Below are 24707 nucleotides of genomic sequence, written 5' to 3' on the forward strand. Positions count from 1 at the left end.
TGTGTCCATGAGTGAATTTCTTCCAGCCTCAAGCACTGATGTAATCTAAATTGTAGAATATATTATTTTTTATTCACATTCATTTGTCATGCATCTGTATAAGTGACGTTTAGCATTTTAATAAGGCTTTTTTTTGTTCGTTTATCTTGAAGGAAATAAATGCATTTTTATAATTGCAAGTTACGTGTCTGGAAAAATAGTCGCTGCTCGAGTCGGAGATGCTTGTTTCCTTGGTAACGGGGGTCTCGTTGAATTTCTCCATTGCACTTGAACGCCGCCTGTTCCGGAGCTATCTACGGGTGATGGATGGAAACAAGCTTCCATTGATTATTTTTTTGTGAAAAAGGCTTTTTTTCTTTGTTTTAAACGAAAGTCCATCGACAGTTCAACTTCTACTTAAAAAACACGTGTAGGAATATTATTCATTTGTCATTAACGTTTTTTCCTGAAAATAAAACAATAAATAAAAAATACTTTGCCATATAAATAACATTAAATTAAATATGTAGATGCTTCACACATCGAAATGTACCAGCAACTGATTTATGTGTAAATATAAGTTATTTGATAGGCTACATAAACCAATTTTGCCTATTAGATGATCACCTATTGGTTCTCTTGGTATTTTGACATTAATTAATTGACAATCCAATGGATAAACAAACAAAACATGAAGAAACGACAATTTTTATAGAAATACTCTGCCACTTTACACATGACTAATACATAGGCTACATGTAATGCTTTAACTTATCTCATGTGACTTCCACACATCAAAGTTATGTAATAATCCGTACATTCGGTACAATCAAACGTTCATGTATCGAGCTGCGATTTTTCTCGTGTTAACGCAAATGTTATGAAGTCTATTCAGCCGTGACAGCTCAGTGAGATCAGGCGTAATCTGCGAGTGAACGCGCATCCGTGCGCGAGCACAGCTTTCAGCACCAAGGACAGCGACTCTCACAGAGCATCAGGTCACCCGGACCGTCTGCGTACGTGAGAAACCGCGACTGTGATTTAATCACGTCAACAACTAAAGAAGTGGCTTTTTCAACAAAGACGACTTGAGCAATAATTCAAAACTTGATTTTCGCACGTTCACCTGCATGGGCAAGAGAGAGAGGAATCTGTCAGACGACTATCAACAGGAGCGAGCATCATTTCTACAAAGGCGTGTTGACATGGGTTTCCAGCAAATGAACGCGTTTAATGCTCAGTCTCAATGAATTAAGCACATTCCTGAGGTGATTACATTCCAGTGCTACTGGAGTGGACGCCTGAGAGGACATCAGTCTAATCCACGGACATCGACACGCATCCTTCACAGGGCGCTCGGCTTGACTCCTCTGCGATCCTGGGCAAAATGCGTCTGGTTCTGCTCGCCTTTCTCATCTCGTGCTCCTGTGCGAGAGCTGGATGCGAACCGAAGACTGTGAATATCGGGGCTGTCCTGAGCCAGAAGAGATATGAACAAGTGTTCAAAGACGCTGTCACACAAGCCAACAATATATACGGCAAAGATAAGTTCAAGATGAACGCTATTTCAGTCACTCATAAACCAAATGCGATCCAGATGGCACTGTCCGTTTGTGAAGACCTCATCTCCAACCAGGTATTCACAACTATACAGTCTATTCTATTGATGATGGTCCCGAAAAAGACGCACTTTTACTTAAAAGTAAAACATCTATCTGAAACTAAATCAGTTAAGCAAAGAATGTTGGGGTGTTTTAACCCAGCTTGTTTCAGTCAAATCCAGATCCAATCGTAAACATTTCTAGCTTCATTTAAAAAACATATTTTCCCAACCCAGCATTGTTAGAGTGTAACTATTTTTGTATTTTAATGTATTATTATAATTGAAAAACAAAGCCGTTAGCGATCTGCTAAATTACATAGCCTACTTTTTAATGTTATATTTGTTGTTAAACAGCTATGGTTGTTTCTGATATATATATATATATATATATATATATATATATATATATATATATATATATATATATATATATATATATATATATATATATATATATATATATATATATATATATGTATAGATGTCAGTTTCAAACAAATGTGTATGTTATTACGTCACTTTAAAAGGGAAAACGTTGAACATCAGAGTACTTGTACATATGAAAACATTCAACAGGATCCGGGGGTGGGGGATAAGGGGTCCATTTTAAGCTAACCGATGAGTAAGCATACGCAGGTTTGAATTGCCATGTTGGAAAGGCGGTATTTAACGCTGCGTTTAGAGGATATATTAACTGAACATTCGACACTGTACGTGTGGTAATCTTTAATGCATATGACATCAGTTAAATACAAATCACAGCAGGAAAATAGGAGACAACGTGGCAACATTACTGACCTCTGTATGAGGCACCATGGTACCACTGGACCACATCGTTTAATGGAAATGTGAAACGAGGCCAACATGGCGCCCCAAAAACAGCTGCTTTGTTCTGGCGAGAAAATCTGTAGCAGCATACAAAACAGCGATGGAGGGAGCGATTATAGACCTCAACGCTGTTACACGGATTACCATCCACGTTGTGTCACTCCGCCCAACATACAGTCACACGGAAGAATGTGCATGCATTCAAACCATCCAGCAAATTGCTGGTGTTGGATTGCAAGGTTGAAGGATGTCTAGCAAAATTAAATATCTTGAATATCTTATATTTAGACATTACAAAAATATGAGAGCTATGACAAAAGGTTATTTAGAAAAGTGATTTTTCTTCTAATTAAGATTCTGAATGTCCTCAGGTTTATGCAATCTTGGTGAGCCACCCACCCCAGTCCAATGACCATCTGACTCCCACACCAGTGTCCTACACAGCAGGGTTTTACCGTATACCAGTGGTGGGCCTCACCACACGCATGTCCATCTATTCAGATAAGGTGAGTGGGAGTGGGCACCAGCGGGTAACGTGGGACCGCAGCTCAGTATGTCAATTTTTACTATGTTTTGCATTTCGCAACACAGATGATATCTGTTCTTTTCATTTATCAAAATTAAAATTGTGCTTTACCATTCAATAACTATAAAAACAGTTCTAGAAGATGTATAGAATAGCAAACCCTTTTTAAAGATTCTATTCTATTCTAAAATACTAGTGTGGTTAAAATTCAATGAATTAGGTTTTCTTCATTTAGACAGACTTAATTAAAAACTGTCAGAAAGCACAGCGTATGATAGATAGACTCCCTGAACTTCTCACATGTGGAACGTTTACTTATAATATTTGCCTTATGGCATCTCGGCACACAGTGATGTTGGGATCCTTTTCTAAATTAATTACAGTTAAAGTGATTCAATTCTAATGAAGCGAAATTGCCTAGGGCCTTTGTGTAGCCTCTCGAGAGACACTTTTTCCCCACTCATACTTCCAGAGTATCCACCTATCCTTCCTGCGCACGGTACCGCCCTACTCTCACCAAGCCCAGGTCTGGTTCGACATGATGCGCGAGTTCCAGTGGAATCACATCATTCTGATCGTGAGCGACGACCACGAGGGAAGAGCCGCACAGAAAAGACTGGAAACCCTGCTGGAGGAGAGGGAGACGAAGGTGAGATGCGTAGGTTGCCCAGCGTGTAATCGAGCATTCGTGTAAGTCGGTGTGTGTTTCTGTAATCAAATCCTCAGAGGTCCTCTATATGTGTTAAATGTTTTCTTTTTTCTGTTGTGTAAACACATTTCTTTTCATTAGCTAACATTATTTATGCCGAAAGCATCTGTAGCGTCTGAAGTGGTTTATCTGCAAAACCTTGTACTTTTCTACTCATCTCACATTGCTTTTTACCATAGTCAGATTCTCCTACTTGTCTATTCACAACAGGAGCAAAATGGGGGACCTAACCTGGGGCTGTGCAAAAAATCAGCAGGGGTTATGGTTGGTTTGAGTTTTGGTGTTTTTTGTTGGAAACTGTATACAGATAACAGAGTGTAGCTTTCTGGTGGTAGGAAAACTTTGTTCATTTGTTTGTACCTGTTACATTTTACAAACCTTAATATTAGAGTACGGACTGTATAAGGATTTAACGTGAGCATCTGTAATGTGTTATATCTCCTCTCAGATGGAGCCTAAATTTCAAAATCTGGATGATTTGTACTTCAGTAAAATGATATATTTGTTAGGGGTCTGAATTCATTTGTGGAACTGTTTATGTGGGACAGCTGCAATGTCGTTGCAATGTCATTTGCAGTAATGGCAGCCCCGAGGCTTTCGTTGGTTTATATGCACATGCTCCTACTGTTCTGGAAATGTATCGGCGGAAGAGCTCATAAAACTCTTTCTCTGTCTACAATTGCTGCAAAACTTTGGCTATACAGGTGTTGTGTTGCTGCATATTAAGTACATTAGTGTTATGATAAATGACATATCTTTATTGACTAAATGTTTTTGACTGCTTTGGTGACTCACTGTTAGACTGTAGCTGTGCTTTGAGGGACACAAGCTTTGAATAGTTGCTCTTTTTTTTCCTATTTTGCATTGGAAGTCCAAGTTTACAGTATGTTCGGCTTTTATACAATATTACTAGTCTTGAAATGAATTACCGCCTAATCAAAAAAGATTTTCAGCTACATCTCAGCTGCTGGTTAAGCAGGCAGAATGTATGATCTAAATGAAATTAAATCTCAATCTATGAGCAGCAATCCAATCTAGCAGATTGGTTGTTAAAAGCACTCATACAGTATTGTGGATTTTTCCGTTTTTTTTAAAGCAACAACTAAGCTGAAAATCAAGTAGTCCATGAGCGCTTTTCCACCACGCGCCGAATCCTTTTCGTTGCTTAATCGTCCCACTATGTTCCGATCCATGAAAGCCGGTACGTAATTGGTTTCATTTTCCACCGCAGGGCTGATAACGGAAATGTTTAGAATGTCATTCTAAACGGCGCGATGGTGGAAAAGCGCTCCATGTGTTCTATAGCTCCGAGGAATGTGCATTGTCTTGAGAGAGCGCTTTACATATACTGTTCATTTTAGGCCATATGTCTAAATGGGCATTTCTTGTAGCAGAAACAAACTGTGCTTCATGGGCTGTAACCGATGTTCTTTCACGGTAGATTGACACAGACATTTAAACTGATGGATGAGATGCGTGAACTGCATTAGGTTGCCCTTGGATTTAATGCACTATTAATAAACAACAAGGAGCTTCTTTTACATATCCATTATAATAGGTTGAAGACATTAGAATTTATTATCAGTTGAACTTTATATTAGCGAACTTAAAGGACCCACACAAAAATCACTTTAAACGTTCAAACCATTACGTATAGGCAAGGTTTGTTGATGTTTTTGCAAGCCCCAGGCTTAGAGTTCCAAATTTGAAGCAGAAAAGTGGAGATTGTTGGAATGCTTTACTGCGCACCATTTATAACTGTTTATAATATTCTGTGTCTGCATATTTTCTCTGTGCACATTATTCATCAGAGTAAAAACAGGAACTATGAAAACCTCGACCAACTGTCCTTTGACAACAAGCGAGGACCCAAGGTATATTTGCATGGTCAATGCACGCCGCCCAAAAGTTATCTGAAAGTAGCCACTAGAAAACCAATCAAACAAGCAACAAACGATTCCAGAGATCCTTATCCTGCCAGCACGTCTATTTATGTTTGGATTCTTTTTATGATTTCAATCGGGAATGGGTTCTTTTTTCTGTTAAAGCGTATACAGAAAACTCGCTCCCCCCACCTCTCACTTTTTTTTGTGTAAAGGAATGCATGTATTGAAGCCAGCAAGATTGCAAGTCTATTCTTTTGACACAGTGCGTGGAGATCTGGTCGTGTGGGACAGGCACAATCCAGATGTTTCTCCCACCTTTCTGCAGCATTTCTCCCCCTTTTGGTTGTTTGTTTTTTCTCTTTTGGTTGGGAAAGAAGTCATCACCTCCACCTTCTGTTTCCTCCACCTGTTTTTTGCTTTACGGTTGCATCAATCTTCTTCTCCCTCTTCTTCTGACATGCACGTTCCTCCTTGGAATCTTGATTCCCTTGAGTTTGCATGTGAAAATGCAGATTTTTTGCTGCTCAAAGCTTACTTACATTTTTTCATTTAAGAAGATTATCTCAGAAACTTCATTTTTTCAACCCCACCCTCCCAAAAAAAGAAAAAGAGAACAAAAAAAGTAAACACCAGTGCTGAAAGAGCATGGTTCATGGTGGGGATGAGTCAACTACTTGACTAATGATGTGTCCTAATCCCAGGCAGAGAAAGTGCTCCTGTTCAGCCAAGACACAAATCTAACGGCTCTGCTCCAGGAAGCCAAGGAGCTGGAGGCTCGAGTTATCATCCTGTCCGCGAGGTGAGTTAATCTCAGGCTCATTTAAACTAGCCACCTAACAACTAATCACCGATTTGGTTAAATGAGACATATGAGCAGGCATTAGGTTGTAGTAACTCAAGCAAATATAATAGAATGGTTCCATAGAAGTTTGGGATAGTTTAACCTAAAATTATAGCATCATTTACTTAGCTTAGCTTAGCTTTCATTTCAAGACCAGTGATGTTTGGCATGATTACCCTTTCAAGAGAGAGATTGGGCTCAACTCACACAGGTTTGGAACGCTTCCGGAGTGTTTGAACGACGCTCCTAAAGCCATACAGTAATTTTAAGACATTTTCTAGTTGAATGAGCCGGCATCCATTTTGCTTACAAGCATCAATCAGAGCCTCCCTTAAAATGTCAACATTACAGTTGAAAGCATTTAGACTACATGAAGTTACAAGCGTTCTTTATCCAATCGCAGTGAGGACGAGGCGGCAGCCATTTACAAAGCGGCGCGCCAGCTCAACATGACAGGCTCTGGTTACGTGTGGTTGGTTGGAGAAAGGGAGATGTCTGGTAAAGCACTGAGTGAAGCCCCAGATGGTATGTACTTTGATCCTCTCCATTTTCAATCTCTCTCTTTTACTCCTAGGCTGTTTAACAAACTGAACTGTTTGCCTTAAGCCTTTTATACGATCAAAATTTGCAATCCCCACTGACGAATCAGTGTCTGTGTTGTACTTGCGTGTTTGAACGTTTAAACAGCTCTGTTTAAAGGTTTCGAACACAGTGATTCTTTACTCATTGTACTGTGCTTTCTGTCTAATGCTTAATTTGTTTCATTTTTGAGTGTTTGTCCTTTCTTTCAGTAGACAAGAAATGATGCAATAGAGAGTTGTGGTAATCCATATTGGTTTGAGTGTGCACACATTTTTAAGGTTTGGCTGTCATGAGTTTATTTGTAAATGGTGCTTTGCAACCTCCGCAATGAGGTGCGGATACGATGGTAAGCGACAAACGCATTTCCTTGTTCCCGGCTTCTTTATACACATCCGTGTACAAGTTCATATCATTCTGCTCGGTGCTGACCCCGTCCCAACCCCTCATGACTTTCACCATCCTCCTGTCTGTTCTGAGATGACGTTCATATGCAATGCACGTGTATTTCTTTCTTCGGTAATTCTTGGATTTGAGTATGTGTCTCTTGAAGTCAGACTGTTGTGAGGCCTATCCCAACACTATGTAATGTTGTCAACTGGGCAGGCTTGCTCGGTCTTCAGCTTATCAATGGCAAGAACGAGTCTGCGCACATCTACGACGCCGTGGCTGTGGTGGCCCAGTCCATCCAGGAGCTCTTTGAGAAGGAGAATATCACAGAGCCTCCACAAGGTTGTGTTGGCAATACAAACATCTGGAAGACTGGCCCACTCTTCAAACGGTGAGGCCGGAGATCATGAGTGCCGGCTGAAAATCGCGACACCACAAACCATCCATTCGCTGTCACGCATTATCATACATTATCACTGGCACCGACAAGAGTGGAATGGCCGCAAATATTGAAATAGAAAAATATGCTTAATCTTGCTTTCATTTAAATGCTTTCGATTTATAAAATAATGGTCAAGCCTGTTAGGTTGTTTATTACATTGGACTTCTGGTATGCATCCTTTTAAAGACCCACACAGGTGTCAAATCTTTTCTCCTACTGTATGTCTGTGCCTGCACATCATCTGCAAGACCCACCATCCTCCACTCCCCCCAAAATACCCCTAACTCTTCCTCTAGAAAGTCGACATTTCTTTACATGCATCTCCCATCTCAGTAATGTGCCATTAACTCCAGCCATCGTCAACATCTCTTTTTGAGTTTAAATGAGGATTGTGTTCGGGTTTAAAAAAAAAAACTCTTGTGTACCAGAGTTCTGATGTCATCCAAGTATCCAGATGGCCTGACAGGCCGCGTGGAGTTCAATGATGACGGAGACAGGAGGTTCGCCCACTACAGCATTATGAACAACCAGAAAACCAGACTGGTGCAAGTGGGCGTCTACAATGGCTCGCAAGTATGATATCGAGCTTAGTCTTTTTAATGAGCTGATTCTTTCTGCCCGGGGAAAACATTTGCTTTGTTATTTTAACCATTAAAACACTAACAGAATGCATTTTTATAATAAGAACTTTTTAAGCGATGAATTTGCATATGTAAAAATCCATAGCGAGTCACACTGGAAAACTTTTTATTTATATTTTATGGATTACAGGTTGTAATGAACACGCAGAGGAAGATTATCTGGCCAGGTGGAGAAACTGAAAAGCCGAAAGGCTATCAGATGTCAACAAGATTAAAAGTACTGATTCTGATGCATTATTTAACTTTCAGTTTGTTCTAATTAAATCCTTGTAATGACATTCAATTCTCTTGTCCCTGTGGTAGATTGTCACCATTCATCAAGAGCCCTTTGTCTATGTGAAACCGACTCTACGTGATGGAACTTGTAAGGAAGAATACACAGTAAATGGAGTCCTGATCAAAAAAGTGATCTGCACTGGCCCTAATGAGACCATTCCAGGTAGCTTTCATGGCTGGAGATATTATTATAACATCATTTTTTATATGTTTACATTTTTTTGCTTAGTCAGTAAAAATACCATAACATAATTTTACCTTTAATGGATAGTTCAGCATCAAAAGATTGAAACTCTGTCATCATTTACTCACCCTCTTGTCTTTTCAAACCTGTATCACTTTCTTGCAGTACACAAAAAACAAGATATTTTGAAGAATGTTGGTAGCCAAACAACGTTGGTCCCCTTTCACTTGCATTGTATTTGTTTATGCACATTAAAAGCAAATGGGTAGCGCTGTGGTTCGGTTACTAACATTCTTCAAAATACATCTATTGTGCTTTTGCAGAAGAAAGAATTTTCATTTTGGGTGAACCATCGCTTAATCTCTTTAATTTCTTTATTTTCTGCTTTAATTTCTTTATTTTCTGCTTTAATTTCTTTATTTTCTGCTTTAATTTCTTTATTTTCTGCATTAATTTCTTTAATTTCTGATTTAACCCTTACAAATGCTGATGTTGATGCAACAATATTAAATATATTTAATTGAATATTAATATTTAATTTACCATATGAGGTATATTCTTTAGATAACCTTAACAGTGCAGACTAATCTGACTGGTTTCTATGACGCCACAGGTCGCCCCATAGTACCTCAGTGCTGCTATGGGTTCTGCATTGACCTCTTGATCAAACTTGCCATGACAATGAACTTCACCTATGAGGTGCATCTAGTGGCTGATGGAAAATTTGGCACTCAGGAGCGGGTGAGTAAGATGATTACTTTATTGATTTTCCCCCATGGAACACCTCTCTTGTAGCTACTACATGCGTGTCTTCGCCAATGTCGTGTGACTAGGCTGAGAGTAAAAGTACGTCTGGAATTTTTAAGCCTTTTCCAACAGTTGCAACTGAGAATCTGTAATGTGCTTTACACAAAAACAAATAGCATTTAGGCACGAAAATAGCTTAAAACACATTCTAACATTAAGCCTTTCAATTGAGACTTTCTTTGAAACTGCTCAGCGGGGACTTTAAAAGCCTCTTTACACAGCCGTATTGAGGCTGATCCGTGCCTGCTCAAATTCAGTGCATAAAGACACAACACCGCATAAAATGTTGAAATTTGGAAGAATGTTAGCAACTGACATATCTAGAACAAAATATTGTATCATTTTCTGTTGAACGCAAACAGAGACAACGAAGACATTTAAACAGGCTTAAAACTTGAATTTAACCCAGCCTTATTTACAGTGTATATTCATAAAACGATTTCTTTTAATAAATGTTATTTATATTTTACTGTTGTGTGGATGCATACAGTACACGTCAGAGCAGCATGTGTTAATACCTCAGACATTTACAACAGATAAAAAGATTCTCAGTGAAGATGTTTGGAGAGAATGTGTAATCTGAACAAGTCTATACAAACAAATGTGACTTGACTTTACTAATGTTCTTCAATGTTGCTCCTAATTGTATTTTAACCAGGTAAATAACAGCAACAAGAAGGAGTGGAATGGCATGATGGGGGAACTCCTGAGTGGTTTGGCAGACATGATCGTGGCTCCACTTACAATTAACAATGAACGAGCCCAGTACATTGAGTTCTCGAAACCGTTCAAGTACCAGGGGCTTACAATCCTTGTCAAAAAGGTACAATTCAGCTGAGCTACAGAAAACCAACTTGAATGTACTGTACAAACTGTAAAAGGTAGTAAGACCGAGAAGTAGATAACAGTGAGGACTTGGGGTCAATTTTATTTGAATTTTTAATTTCAAGCTCAAGAAATATAATTAATTTTGTGTGCAAATCCTTAGAGAACATGCTTTTCTGTGTCAGAAATAGTGTTACAGTTTTGTTCTCTTAATTAAATTCCCCGAAGTGGGTTGACGTCTGCACTCCAAAAAGCTGTGAAACTCATCTGACTCACTGGAGTACACAGAGGTCTAATAATACAACTCTGACTGGCTAAGATGTACAGTAGACTGCGTTTGATACTCCATGTGGTGATACATGTGGTAGTGTGGGTGGTGTTTTTTGGGCCGTGTATAAAACTGCATTTTTTGCAGGAAATACCACGCAGTACACTGGACTCATTCATGCAGCCCTTTCAGAGCACTCTGTGGTTACTGGTGGGTCTATCGGTCCATGTTGTGGCGGTGATGCTCTACCTATTAGACCGTTTCAGGTAAAAGAAGAAGACATTTGTTAATTACAGATTTCATCCAAGCCTCCTAAAGTCCTTCTGAGAAAACGTGACATTGCAAATGATATGGTCTCTCTAGCTCAACCCAAGGTCACGAGTTTAAACCTCAAGACAAAATGTATTAACAGATCGCACTGTAAGTCACTTTGGATAAAAGCATTTGGCAAATGAATGAATGTAAATAAATGAATTATATAGAAGCTTGATATTAATAAAGTTTGCAGAAGATTGCAGAGGTTTGTGATTTTCTGGCTGAAGCATGTGTCTCTGGCTGATATGCGTTTCGCTCTGCAGCCCATTTGGAAGGTTTAAAGTAAATAGTGAAGAGGAGGAAGAAGATGCCCTCACCTTATCTTCTGCGATGTGGTTCTCCTGGGGCGTGCTACTGAACTCCGGCATTGGAGAAGGTAGAGCAAACAGATTATTATTCAAGTCTATCGCTTCTGCGGGTCGGCAATATTGCTGACTCCGGGTATTATTAATTTTGCAAAAGGCTTAAATTCTTTATCGCTCTTACCTGCTTGCTTATGTTTGCAGGTGCCCCGCGGAGCTTTTCGGCGAGGATTTTAGGTATGGTGTGGGCTGGTTTCGCTATGATTATAGTTGCATCTTATACTGCCAATTTGGCAGCCTTCCTAGTGCTGGATCGGCCTGAGGAGCGCATTACCGGCATCAACGACCCTAGGGTGAGAGTTAAATATGAAGCAGCGCTGCGTGTTATAAAACAGGATTGTTAATTACACTGCACATGAATTTCACATTTCAAACTCGATGAAATCACGGTGTGCAATTAAGCATGTCGAGAACACGTTATTATGGGTCATCCGAGGTTAGTTTTATTCACATTTTTTCCACCATGTCAGTTTTTCCATATGTGTTGAACATTGTTTTGGTTAAAAAAAGGCAAATTGCAGAAGCAAAGTTCATCTAAATATAAACTTATGAAAGAGACAGGAATGGGGCGTTTTTAAAATGACTATAATAAAACAAGTATATTTTGTTTATCTTTTAATGTTATTTACACTAAGGACCCATTCATTTATAATCCTATGATTTTGTGTGCTACATGCAATATAACATCAATGGAGATTTATAAGGGCATGCTTACCTTGGTTACCCTCTGTTTCGTCTTCCTCTCAGAAATATTTTATGGAACTGCTAGAGACAAAGCTTCCAAAACTTTGATTTGCACACACAGACACCACTTTACTTTAATTATTTAGGATATTTTGAAAAAAGCGTCACTTCAATCGTCTTGCTTAGGATCCATTTAACACAGCTTGTGCAGACCAACCCACTTTAACATTCTATTCCAGCTGCGAAACCCATCAGACAAATTCATCTACGCCACAGTGAAGCAGAGCTCTGTGGACATTTACTTCCGGCGCCAGGTTGAGCTGAGCACCATGTACCGCCACATGGAAAAGCACAACTACGAGAGCGCCGCGGAAGCCATCCAGGCCGTGCGAGACAAGTCAGTCGACCATCAGTTTACCACCGTCAAAAACCTAATTTTGTATTGGATGGAAATACTGAAATGTTGCTTGAAATTAAAAAGGCACAACTGCAATTGTATCATATGATCTTAACATCCCCACAATAAAACACACTTACTAGAGAAGAAAAATAACATAAGCATTAATACCTAAAATGTAAAGGTTATTTTTCTCACCCCCACAAACAAATTGTTTTTCTTGTTAAAAAGGAAGACAAAAATCCCTAGCTCACAATGGATGGTGTTGCAGTGCATTCAAACAACACTCAAAAAGGTTTAGATATTGATGTAGGTTTTACCAGGAAGTGGAGATTACAGCAGTCAGAATGATAGGTGCCATGTTTGCCTCAGCACCTCAGAAGAGCAGAGGGAAGTAAAAACATTTTTAGCTTCATTAAGCACAGTATCGATGCTGAATGCAAAGCAGGGTGGAGTGTTGTATTTTATAGAACAACCTTCACAAGCCGTTGCATCATAAAGAGAAGACGGGGAGAGATAGCTGACTGCCAGTAGTGTTCAATCTATTCCCTAACTGACTTCTAACATAGCATGTACAAATATAGGAATGAGTTCAAAGTATTTTTACATAAAAAAATGTTTAAGGATCCCAGATATTGTATTAAATAAAGTGTGCTACACAAACCTGAGACCCCATCAAAAATCCAAGTCATGTTAAGACCTGAAAAAAAGTTTTAGGATTTAGAAAAATATTCGCTCACTGACCAGGATCTAATATTTGTATAAGGGGTCACTTTTGAGTTTTAAAAAAAGTGACAAAATTTAGATTTAGTTCAGATTTAGTTCCTTCCATTAAAACACACAAAAATACTCTTAGGAATATCATGATGCAATAAGGTTTTGCACAGACGTGTACATACCGTATCAGTTTGAGAGCATTAGGATAAATTAGATGCAATAATTAAAAGAGAAATTCTAATAATTTGGAATAGACTATGTCATAAAAATAAATACATCAATTTTTTTCTCTCCCTGTAGCAAACTTCACGCATTTATATGGGATTCAGCCGTGTTGGAGTTTGAGGCCTCGCAAAAATGCGACCTGGTAACCACAGGTGAGCTGTTCTTCCGCTCTGGATTCGGTATTGGCATGCGTAAAGACAGCCCATGGAAGCAAAATGTCTCACTCGCCATTCTCAGGTAATTATATAGTAGTACATCACTACACGTTGCATTTGTTTTGATCTTTTTGTTCTTTTATACTGGCTGCCATCTGTCAACTGTTCTATTTCTGGAATAACTGTTTGATGATTCTGCTCTATGGATTAATAGTTCCCATGAGAATGGCTTTATGGAGGACTTGGATAAAACTTGGGTCCGTTATCAAGAGTGCGACTCCAGAAGCAATGCACCGGCCACGCTCACTTTTGAGAATATGGCAGGTACGTTCCAAAAATATCGTTAAAAAATAATCATTAAATGTAACAACACACGATAAGTTTTATACATATGGCTTTATTTCATATTAAGCAGTTCTGCAATTGCTGCCTAGGGACTGAATTAGTTAATGTCCAAATTAACTAACCAAATTAATAAATAACAAAGAAAAATACTTTTTTTATGCTAATAAAAAAGAAAATATGAATCAACCCATGAATTAAGACCTACATTTACTAAATGCTGTTTAAGTATTGTCAACATCTGCATGCATAAATATTAATGCAGACGCAATATTTACTGCAAATCTATTAAATATTTATTTTTATCAAACCGAAGACATTTTGGAAATGATCAAATGTATTTCTCACAACTCAGGCGTATTTATGTTGGTGGCTGGTGGCATCGTTGCCGGGATCTTCCTCATCTTCATCGAAATCGCCTATAAGCGACACAAGGATGCTCGTAGGAAGCAGATGCAGCTGGCCTTTGCAGCGGTTAATGTCTGGAGGAAGAACCTACAGGTACAGCCGCCCCCCAAACCATTGCAGAAATCTATAGGAGTCAATAAAAGGCCACTCTCTGCTGCTATCCAATGGTCTTAGCCACAAAACTAAGACATCTAATAGATTTCTTCAAGCCCCATGTCTGTCATCAGTCAATAGTGCGACATAAAGGTCACGATGATGCTCATATTAACACATCCCCCAAGGCAAAAATACCAGAAAAATATGCCAGTCCAGTAGAAAAATATATGGTGCGGTGAAGTAAAGCATTTGGAACTGTATTTTTAACTCTATTACTAAATGTTGTATAGTGGTTATAAGGATTTACATTACAGCAATAGTTCGCACATTACTATTTCATAAATTAAAATAGAAAAAAATCCCCAGAGTAGTACTAAGAAAATGCCTTGAGATTAAATACAATTTGGACAATATTTAGAATGATTTATGCAATCCCATGTACATAAAAAAATTATTCCATTATAAACACAACAGTGCAGTACCATTGAAATGCACAGCAACACAAATCAGTTCCTGCAGCATCACTAATGCCAGCAGCTTCACATTTATTGGCAGCTTCACACACACACACACACACACACACACACACACACACGCTGAGAAGACTATGATGCTGTTGTGGATTCAGGAAGGTGCATGCTGAGCAGGCCGGCTGAATGTCTCTGCGGGGCTCCACCAAGGATCAGAGAGCCTTTACACCCTGCACAGATCACTGCCTGTTCACTGCTAGCCTCCAACTGTAGCTATGTACAGCGGGTCACAGGCCAACGCAATACTGCAGTGTTGGAAAAAGTTACAATGATAACTAGGGTGACCAGATTTCTCAGAGTGGAATACGGGACAGTCACAGAACCCACAGACCCACAACACCTACTGCACACATACAAGTATTTACACTTAATAATATTGTTAGCTATGTAAAAAAATAAATGTAGAAAATTATCAATTTTGCAGTGCCGTGGTCTCGTCTCGTATACATTACACTTGATGTCGGATTCCGCCTTCACTAACTAACTGCAAGTTGAGAATGATTGGGGGAATTGTGATTGGATGGAATTGAATTGTCCTTCTGCCTTCTCTTATTGGATGAATTATTTTCTCGAAAATATACTATGAGGTGATTTGCTAGTTTTATTAGGCTATTCCGTATGAACGGAGTAGGCTACTCACGCACGCTATCACTCAGGAATTTTTTTTTTATATATTAACAATGAAATACGGGACAAATCATGCTTCTTTCATAATAAGTCAGGACACTTAAATTAGAGTTGAAATACGTGACTGTCCCGGGAAAAACGGGCCGTCTGGTCACCCTAATGATGACTCTCTTGAGATTGACCTCGCTGGCCTATAAAAGACGTATTTATGGCTCAAGTTTGTTGCTCTAAAACGCGTGTTGTAGATGCATCCAAGCGAAATTAAAAACACGAGTCATGACCTTGTTACTTTAGACCCATTCTCAAGCAGACACGTATTTCCCCACAAGGCAAAACAGACTAAATCTAACAGTCTAATGCATCAAGTCTATTCAGTTTCATAGCCGGTGGATATCTGATTGATTTCCATCAGTGAGTAGCGTTTTAAAGAGTTAAGTGTTTTAACCTTTAAGCTTCACCACCTACTTAAGACAGTGTTGTGTGGTAACTAAACTCGCACATGCTTCCCACACCGAGTCAGAGGTCCGTTGTTTTTGAAAGTGAATAAAAAATATACATTTGACCACGGCCAGGGTGTTTTTGATGGATATTCCTCCCACTGTATATCAAATAATAGAAAAACCGTGTTTATACAATTCAATTGCAAATAAGCCCCTTGTCCATATTCTAGATTTAGATGTGCATAGCTGTCCAACCAACAATAATAGCAAGTAAATGCATTAGTAATTAATTCCTATATCAAAAATAAAAATAAGCTAAGTCCAGGTGCACTTGCAACGTATGCCAAGACTGCCAATCACACAACACACGCAACTGCTTCATGAATGCATGAACAATCAGATCTGCCCCGGGTGCATTTGCATTTCAAACAGAGAGCGATCCAGGGCAGATCAGGAGCCTGTGTGATGCGAGCTAGCTGCCCACTCCAGAGGCACTACCCCATCACAGGTCTTTGAAATGCAAGGGATGAAAGCCTCGATGGCCAGGAGCTTGTACGCTCACCCTTTCTGTGCACCCCAGATGTTCTGATGACCTAGAGAAACTGGAATGCATTATGTGAAAACACAATATATTACCATTTCTTGTGTCTTGTTCCTTTTCAAGGGAGTCAAAAGATGACTGGTCATTTGCAAATGGAAAGAATTCAGTGTAATCTCTGCAATGCACTTGATTTTATAGAAGCATGTTGGTTGTCTATGTAATTGACTAAAACAGGTTAGGTAGGCTTTTAATTGTATTTTAATCTAAAGGGATAGTTCACCCAAAAATGGAAATTCCTTTATTTACTGACCCTTATATCGTTCCAAACCTGTATGACTTCATTGTGCAGAACACGAAAGAAGATATTTTGAAGAATGTTGGTAACCAAACAACATTGGCCCCCATTGACTTCCACTGTGTCAACAGACACATTTAGCAAAATATCTTCTTTTGTGTTCACAGAAGAAACAGTCATATACAGGTTTTGAATGACAGTAGCATAAATCAATAATTAAATGACAGAATTTTCATGTTTGGGTAAACCGTGCCTTTAAATTGATATGGCTCATTGTAGTCTAACTATACATAGTGCAGTGCATTTCCTTGTTTATCAGACCGAGTCATAGGGGATCAAAGATTACATGGACAAAGCAGGCATACAGAGGCCAGCAACCAATGAGGGAATGACGGTGCCAGCCAAGGTCAACTGTCATGTCATTCATTTCGCATTTCCTTTTTGGTTCCATGTATTGCATGTCTTCTGGTTGAATTCACAACTCCCCCACCCCTCCCAAAGCTCTCGTCTCCTCTTTCGAGCCTGCACACCCCTCCTTCCTTCATGAACCCATTATACCCTCGCTGGGGTATAATGCCAAGGGACTGTGTTGAGTTTTACGCAACGGTTTAGTGATGAGTTGTTCATTTTCCCCAAGCAACAGAACATCTTTTCTCCTTTCCAAAGGAGCCTGGTTTTCCCATCCGATTGCTTTCATTTTGCTTCTTTTCCTTTGCTAATGCCTTTGCTTTCCATTGCGGAGTCGCAGAGCTGTGGATGAGCGGAGCTCGGTCGCACGATCCACAGCGGTCCTCCCCCTCTCTAGAATGTAAGGATTGTAAGAGTCAAGTAAGCCTATCTGTGCAAATTCTCACCTGGTCTATGCCAGTGTCCTCTTTCTTTGTAGAGCGCAGATTCTGACTCAAAGCCAGGATGGAGATGGAGTGGACAGGAGATGGCATGTTAATTTTAGAAGATACACTTTGATGACTGTGGAAAACTACTCAGCTAGGCAGTGCTTTACAGTAGAGATAGAACTAGTGGTGGTTGGTGATGGTTGGAGACTTAAACCAAACACTCCTCCAGAGAACACAAATAATTGTTCTACATATACTGTATATTTATTTTAGGATAGGAAAAGTGGTAGAGCAGAGCCCGACCCCAAAAAGAAAGCCTCTTTTAGGTCCATCAGTACCAACCTGGCCTCCAACATCAAGAGACGTAGGTCGTCCAAAGACACGGTAAGGAGATTAAGAAATGACGCCCTGCCTGTACTTCTATCTCCTCGCTCTACCCTCTCTCTTTCCTTTTTCCTCGGCCTGCCCTGTTTCTTTCACTCTCTTCTGTCATCTCATCTCAGACTATCTTCAGCCTCACACATGAAGTTACAGTCATGGCCACCACATGTCTGTCAGTCAGCCATCTATACTCCATACATCCAGACATCTGTTGGGAAAGCCCAATTATTAACCTGCAAGGAACAGGGAAAGCGTGGAGAGGGAACAGAGGAAGGTTACGTGTCAGGAGTTCAATTTCGGGGTTGTGGGTTTGACCTTGCAGGAGGGGGCAAGGTAGCTTCTCCTTCTAAGCGTCTGTGCTGGTCTTTCTCTTGCGCCTATCCTGGATGTGATTTTCCGTTACACTTGATTTCCACATTTTCTCCTTTCTTTATGTGTAACCATGTGTGTCCTCTTACATCTCGGTCGTGTAACAATTATTTCCATGTACCTCATCTTCCTTTTATTGTCCCATTTTATGTGGTCAGTGTTAAAGTCACCTCGTACGTTTCCAACAATGTTAAAATAACCTGGGCTGAGCCCCGGCAGGCCTGCTCTACCAAGATTCCTACGTTTATTTTTAACCATCTAATGTTTTCTTTGCAGTGCTTTGAAGAGAAAAACAATTTGCATTTGATTTCCAGGAAATGGTCCTCAGATGGGTTTCGGGGCTACTTTTACAACATATTGAACTCTCAGAGCGTAATTGTGCAAATGATCAAAATTAGAGTATTCACACGGATTGTCTTTCCTTAGTCCCACAGGTTTAATAAGAAGTAGATCTCTCACTGAAATGCTGCTGGCCCTGAGGATTCAATACAAACAAAGCTGCAAGCAACTATTTAACACTATATTTCATTACAAGGGTTTTAGACGAAATTCATATTCACTTGCTCGATAGAAATTTCCGGGTGTGGCAATCATTGTTGCGTATACCCTTCACATACAAAATGATTCTGACTGGTAGCTTATTTTGTCAACAGTTTAAGAAAATCCTATCTATCTGTCTGATTTCTAACAAAATATCAAAAACATTTTTGTAGATTTAAATTTGTTTAAACATTATTATCGAGGTGAGAGAACTGCTAAAATTGATATTTAATAAAGAAAATGGTGTGTATATTCTGGTTAATATTATAAGGTCTATTTTCTAAAGAAAAAAGTAGAGCAGATAAAGAGCCGACACCACTGGCAGGTGTGACATTTGAAGATATATTCTGCTAGCTTAACAGTGACAGAAATGGTCTTTTTGAACTGATGTTTACCCATCTCAGTCCTAATCATCCTTTTCTTTTCTATCAGTGTTTTTTATAAATGGATTTCACTGGTGTTTTGAATGTCGGTGTCCACACCACATGCCACACTGCCTCTCTCTTCCTCTACCAGCATGACCTTTCTGGTTGTTGTAGAATAGAGCTGTTTCTAGACAGGGGGCGCTGTGGTTATGACTTGGAATACCATAAAAAATCTTGTTATGAGGGAGAGTCTGGCCACCACAGCTAAACCAGTGGTTCTGGATTGGTTTCGATTCAGGACCCGGACTTAACATTTAACATCAATTGGCAACCAAACACAGTTTCAAAATACAGTTTATTAATTATTTATTATTATTTAATGATTAATACTTTTTTAATTTGACCTTTTATTTTTTATTTTACATTCATTATTTATTTTATTATTAACTGCACAGAACCAACAAACACAGTCTGAATAGCAAAAAAAAAATCATTCTGTAAAATGTAATTGCAATTTAACAGCATTGATCACATTACCAAGTGACATGATTATACAGCAAACAGTATATTGGTGCAAAATGAATACAATATCAATAGTTTAATCTGACATATGTAACTGTAAAAATATGAGAAGCAATTACTCCTTTTATAAGCAATATAAAATTGCCCTGTCAAATTAGGTATATCTGTGGCCCAATTTTGATCACTAGTTAAAAAACCATCACCCAAAACAATATACTCTGACTTAATTCAAGCACCAGCCGTTTCTCCAGAATAGTTTTTTGCAGGGACTATCAAGCTTTTTAATATAACAATACTGCAGAAAAAAAGTCATTAGAAATTACTGACAGATTGAGAGATATTAAACCTGAACCCAAAATCGGACTGGAACATACCGCACCCATGTGCTGCAAATCAGCTCCAGCCTTCGTTTTCATTGGGACAGTTACTATGGTGACAACACTTCTAGGTCAGGTAAATGATTAGCCGTGGGCCAGGTAGACAGAGCTCTCTCGTTTTTGTCATTACAGGAGATATTTTTGCATCGTGATGTATCGTCCTCATTTTAGGAAGCGTATAAGATTTTTGGTTGTAAGTGAGAGCAATGATGCTATACAGATATGGCCCCTTGAAGCAATCGTGTAGTAATGAATCCGTGACCTTGTTCACTCTATTTTTCACAGTCTGAGCGGGCGTTGTTGAACCGCAGCCAAAGTATTCCAAACTACGGCTAAACAAGAACTGTTGTGGGTGGAAAGATTCTCTCCGTCATAACAACGTGGACTAAATATTGGTGAAATATAGCCACTGGAGTAAGATATGGAAACGTACAATGTTCTCAATGTGCGGTAATACTAAAGGAAAATATGATTTGCCTTTTTGTTTCCTCCTCATTTCCAGCCATATCCTACGGATATAACCGGCCAGCTCAACTTGTCAGACCCCTCAGTGAGCACAGTGGTGTGAAAGTGAACAGAGGAGATAGAATTGGACAGGCAGAAAGAGAGAGAGAGAGACTTGCAGGCTGGAAGACAGGAAAATCGGGCTGGTTGGCTCTGAAACAGACCTGCTGTTCCATAGCTGCTGCGTCCCCACCTGAGCCAAGAGCACCTTCATTCAAGCAAAACCCTCGGCATACATGTAAACAGACTGGACATGAAACTCTTATGGACACACTGTGCCAAATTGGAGCAAATTCGCACTGCCACACGGTTCATCTTACCCCGAACAATAAACACACACACAGGTAAAAAACATACAGTTCACACACAAAGTGCTTCACTTTTTCGAATCTTTTGCACATATCTGAATACGTTTTGTGAAATATGTAAATATACATTTAGAGTACCGTTACACCACATTGGGTCAGCATCAGACTTAATAATGATCTGTTTATTTTTACATTTTAATAATGCAGACATAATTATGTTACAAACATACTTATGTATTTCTACCTCCACCTTTATGTAGCTTATGTCAACACTGAATTTAGGTAGTTGTGAGGCTTTCTCATATGAAAGGCAAATTGTTAGAGCAAAAGTATAAATATAAACTCATGTATTTAGATTAGCCAATGGAAAGGGTAGGCTGAACCTAAATAATACTGTAAGTTTGAAGTTGGCACATTTTCTGTACACATTTCCTCTCTCTTTACTGCCGTTGCAAAACACACATGCCTGAAGTGGTCGGACATACTGTGGATTTTTTCTCTACTTAATTTTATTTTTTTGTTTACATTTTTACCTTTTGTAAAAAGCAAATGACTCATTTTTTGAATGAGAAATATCTGGGAATAGGCAGATAATATGGGGTCATTCAAGCCAGGGGCTATATGTAGCACATCTGACCTTGTTTATCAACAAACCTTTCTTGTAAAACTGTAAAAAAATCAAGCAGGATTACTGGGTAATGCTCAAAAGTAGTGTAGATGTAATGAGCAGATTTTATTACAGGATCTTTTGAGCTGTGTTACCGTTTCACCTGCTTAAAATTCCCTGTAATAATTTGTGTGTCAATGTGTAAAGCATCCTCCAGCTATCAAGGGAATCTGTGTTTGCATTATATATATATGTCATTATGTCATTATATGATATATAGCAGTATTTTATTTTGTCTGTATGTAATAATAACACTAGATGCAATTTCCATTGTTTGTTGTCTTATCAGCTTTTTCATCTGTGGGCTAGTTACATGGATAAATTGACAAAGCAGTTTTCTATTTCGGTGGGTATTTAAAAGTAGAATGACTATAATAGGTTAATAAAAGCTTTGGAACACTGTAGGTTTGGTAACTATTGTGAAAGATTTAGAATGTTATCTAGCGTACTGTAACTGTTATTAATTTTATAAGGATATTAATATGAAGATATGTTTAAGAGAAAAGTGGAGAAGTTTTTGTTGACAATATTATTCTGTTCGATCGTGTTCAATAAAATGTCCAATGTTACTGTGAACTGCTTTATGTAAAAGTCAATCATGTTATGAACTGTATATCTGCAAATTCTCTGTAGATTCATAAATAACAAAAACGACCCGAACAGAAAAATATATATTGTAAACACTGCTATGTGCCATAATGTAATACTAATATTTTCATATAATTGGAATATGACGATTTCAAACATTAAGTGTGCAAGCACAATGTACACCAAGAATGGTGTTGTTTGGTTGGGATGAAGGTCAATTTAAAGACAAAGTTGGCTTTAGCACCTTTTCAACAAACAAAGCAATGCAACCACTAGGCCTGTTCACTGTATACAAACAAACTTTATTTATTTAAAACATTGTAAGGTGGTTTAAATCTGCTTTGACCATGTTTTCTACCACCAGATGTGCTTTTGACGTTCCACCAATACTGTCTGTGACAAAAGCTGAACGGAAACAAAGCTATATGTTTAAAAATGTATAACTGCTATACTCCAGTGTGCCAATAAAATATATATCAAATGTAAAAATGAAATCTGGATCACTTTTATGTTTAATGCTCATTGCTCACCATTCTGTCCCTCTTGTATTTTAAAGGAATACAAATCAATACCATCTTTATTTAATAGGAGTACAAAAAGTTGGAGGCAAGTGTCTCAGACATCCCAGAAACTTTGAAAATCAGATATATGAGAAATCCCAACAGGTTTGAGCAAAGGTCTTCTGCTGGCTATTTTCTTAAATTGAGGTTGTTCTTAGAAACTTTCACATTGAGGGCATGTTTCTATGTGAGTAGGGCTGTCACAATATATTGGTATTGATAATGACTGTGATATTAAAAACTACAAGTATGAATTATGTATGAAAATTAATAGATATCATGTTAATATCTTTACAATTTATTTTGCCACGAAATATGATATTGTGAAAGACCAAGCGAGTACACACAAAAGCAGGGCAGGGATATGATATATAAACAGCTTCTGGGGATTGTATAAGGATTCAAATGTATTTCAGGGTGTGTGACTGCCTGCTTACTGTAAATATTTCATAGGGTTGCCATAAAGAACTACATTTATTACATTATAACATTCTGCCTACATTCATTATTCAAACCTATGAAATATGCCACAGTAATGTTTATCGTCAGTATCTTGTCACTATTCAGCACACATGGAGACAGCACAGCGAGAGAGTGTTGTTGCCATTTGTTTCACTGTCATGATTCAAAAAAAGCTTTGATCAAAACAAGAAAAACTGAGTGAATCTCTTGTGATCCTTCCAAGCTTTCTGAAATGAGTGGATTGCATTTGAACTGCAGATTACTTAAAAATGGTCACACATAAAAAGTTAGAAAGTGTTTATAAAAATCTTTGTTTGAATGTGCACATCTGAAGATATCATTTTTTTAATGAATATATGTAATTGGAAACTCATCGCCATTATACCTGGTCACAAGTTGGTTTTCAAAAAGGTGTTGTGTCAAGGAGGAGCTGCTTTGAATCTGTTTGTTTTGACATTTTGAGCAGAAGTAATCCAAACAGGAGCACAGGTCAGTGAATGGACAAATCCTGGGGCTTCTTACAGCCAAATGCTTGTTTATCTTTGCAAGCTAGCTGATCCACAGCTTCTACTTCAACTGGAACGGTAGGCAGCGATTACATTTTTTGTTACGGTTGCATTTACCTCGGTCTGGTTTGCATTTATAGCCACTTAGTGTCCATGTTAAAGTGAAATGAAAGTAATGAGGTATTTCTGTGATTTCTGATGTCTAAATCTAATGCATGAGTCCCAGAAACTACTAATAGCTGTGGAACAGTAAACGTTCATGCATCTGAATCTAAAATCATTTCAACTTGCATATATCTATATAGAGTCAATTTATTTCGTTTTAAATATATGAAATCTTGATCAAAATATAGTTGGAGTGAATCTAGCAAATGGCATACTAAAAGATTACATTACAAATTGTATATATGTTAACATTATTGTATTTACAATAAAATGAGTCAAAGCTGTGCAATTCTCACCATTGACCATGCCATTTGTTTCCCCTCAGCTTCCACCTTGTATTAATCTGTGCACTTCTTGTACAATGAGTACAATCGAGCTCCCAGCTCAAACAAAAGATTTTCCAATGTCTCTGCATTCACATCAGCAGTCGACCCCCTTGCTGAGGATATTTCTGTGGCAGTACGCACATGTCAATCATGAGAGCTGTCAGAAGGAATCCTGCCTGAACAAACAGCGCCTCCTGCTGGTCAGTCTTATAATCCTGGCTCTGTTTGGAATGGTGCTGCTGTTACTATGGAACTACCAGTGCTTCATTGTTTACAGAATATGCCAGGACCCAGAGCACAGTGTGCTGTTTGA

The 24707-nt window shown here is 38.6% G+C and overlaps 1 protein-coding gene across 2 annotated transcripts; it reads left to right on the forward strand.

Annotated features, from left to right (window-relative positions):
* Positions 1 to 926: 926 nt before the first annotated feature.
* Positions 927 to 22859, forward strand: grin1b (glutamate receptor, ionotropic, N-methyl D-aspartate 1b). 2 transcript variants are annotated; one of them, XM_079451287.1, is made up of 21 exons: positions 927 to 1615; positions 2782 to 2916; positions 3409 to 3585; positions 5457 to 5519; positions 6233 to 6330; positions 6776 to 6897; positions 7558 to 7732; positions 8212 to 8356; positions 8555 to 8641; positions 8728 to 8863; positions 9498 to 9625; positions 10350 to 10514; positions 10932 to 11050; positions 11363 to 11475; positions 11606 to 11754; positions 12385 to 12542; positions 13560 to 13721; positions 13854 to 13963; positions 14337 to 14482; positions 18028 to 18138; positions 20811 to 22859. In XM_079451287.1, the coding sequence occupies exons 1-21, from the start codon at positions 1367 to 1369 to the stop codon at positions 20874 to 20876; spliced, it is 2814 nt and encodes a 937-aa protein (XP_079307413.1). In that variant the 5' UTR covers positions 927 to 1366; the 3' UTR covers positions 20877 to 22859. The 2 variants fall into 2 exon arrangements, with proteins under 2 accessions (XP_079307413.1, XP_079307414.1); XM_079451288.1 differs by lacking the exon at positions 18028 to 18138.
* The last annotated feature ends 1848 nt before the right edge of the window (positions 22860 to 24707 follow it).

Source organism: Barbatula barbatula, assembly GCF_947034865.1.
Source record: "Barbatula barbatula genome assembly, chromosome: 2".
NCBI lineage: Eukaryota > Metazoa > Chordata > Actinopteri > Cypriniformes > Nemacheilidae > Barbatula > Barbatula barbatula.

Coding starts and splice junctions, on each gene's coding strand:
- grin1b (XM_079451287.1), top strand. CDS start 1,367: ATGCGTCTGGTTCTGCTCGCCTTTCTCATCTCGTGCTCCTGTGCGAGA. Junction 6,898..7,557: donor ACTGAGTGAAGCCCCAGATG/GTATGTACTTTG, acceptor TCAACTGGGCAG/GCTTGCTCGGTCTTCAGCTT. Junction 8,642..8,727: donor AGATGTCAACAAGATTAAAA/GTACTGATTCTG, acceptor TCCCTGTGGTAG/ATTGTCACCATTCATCAAGA.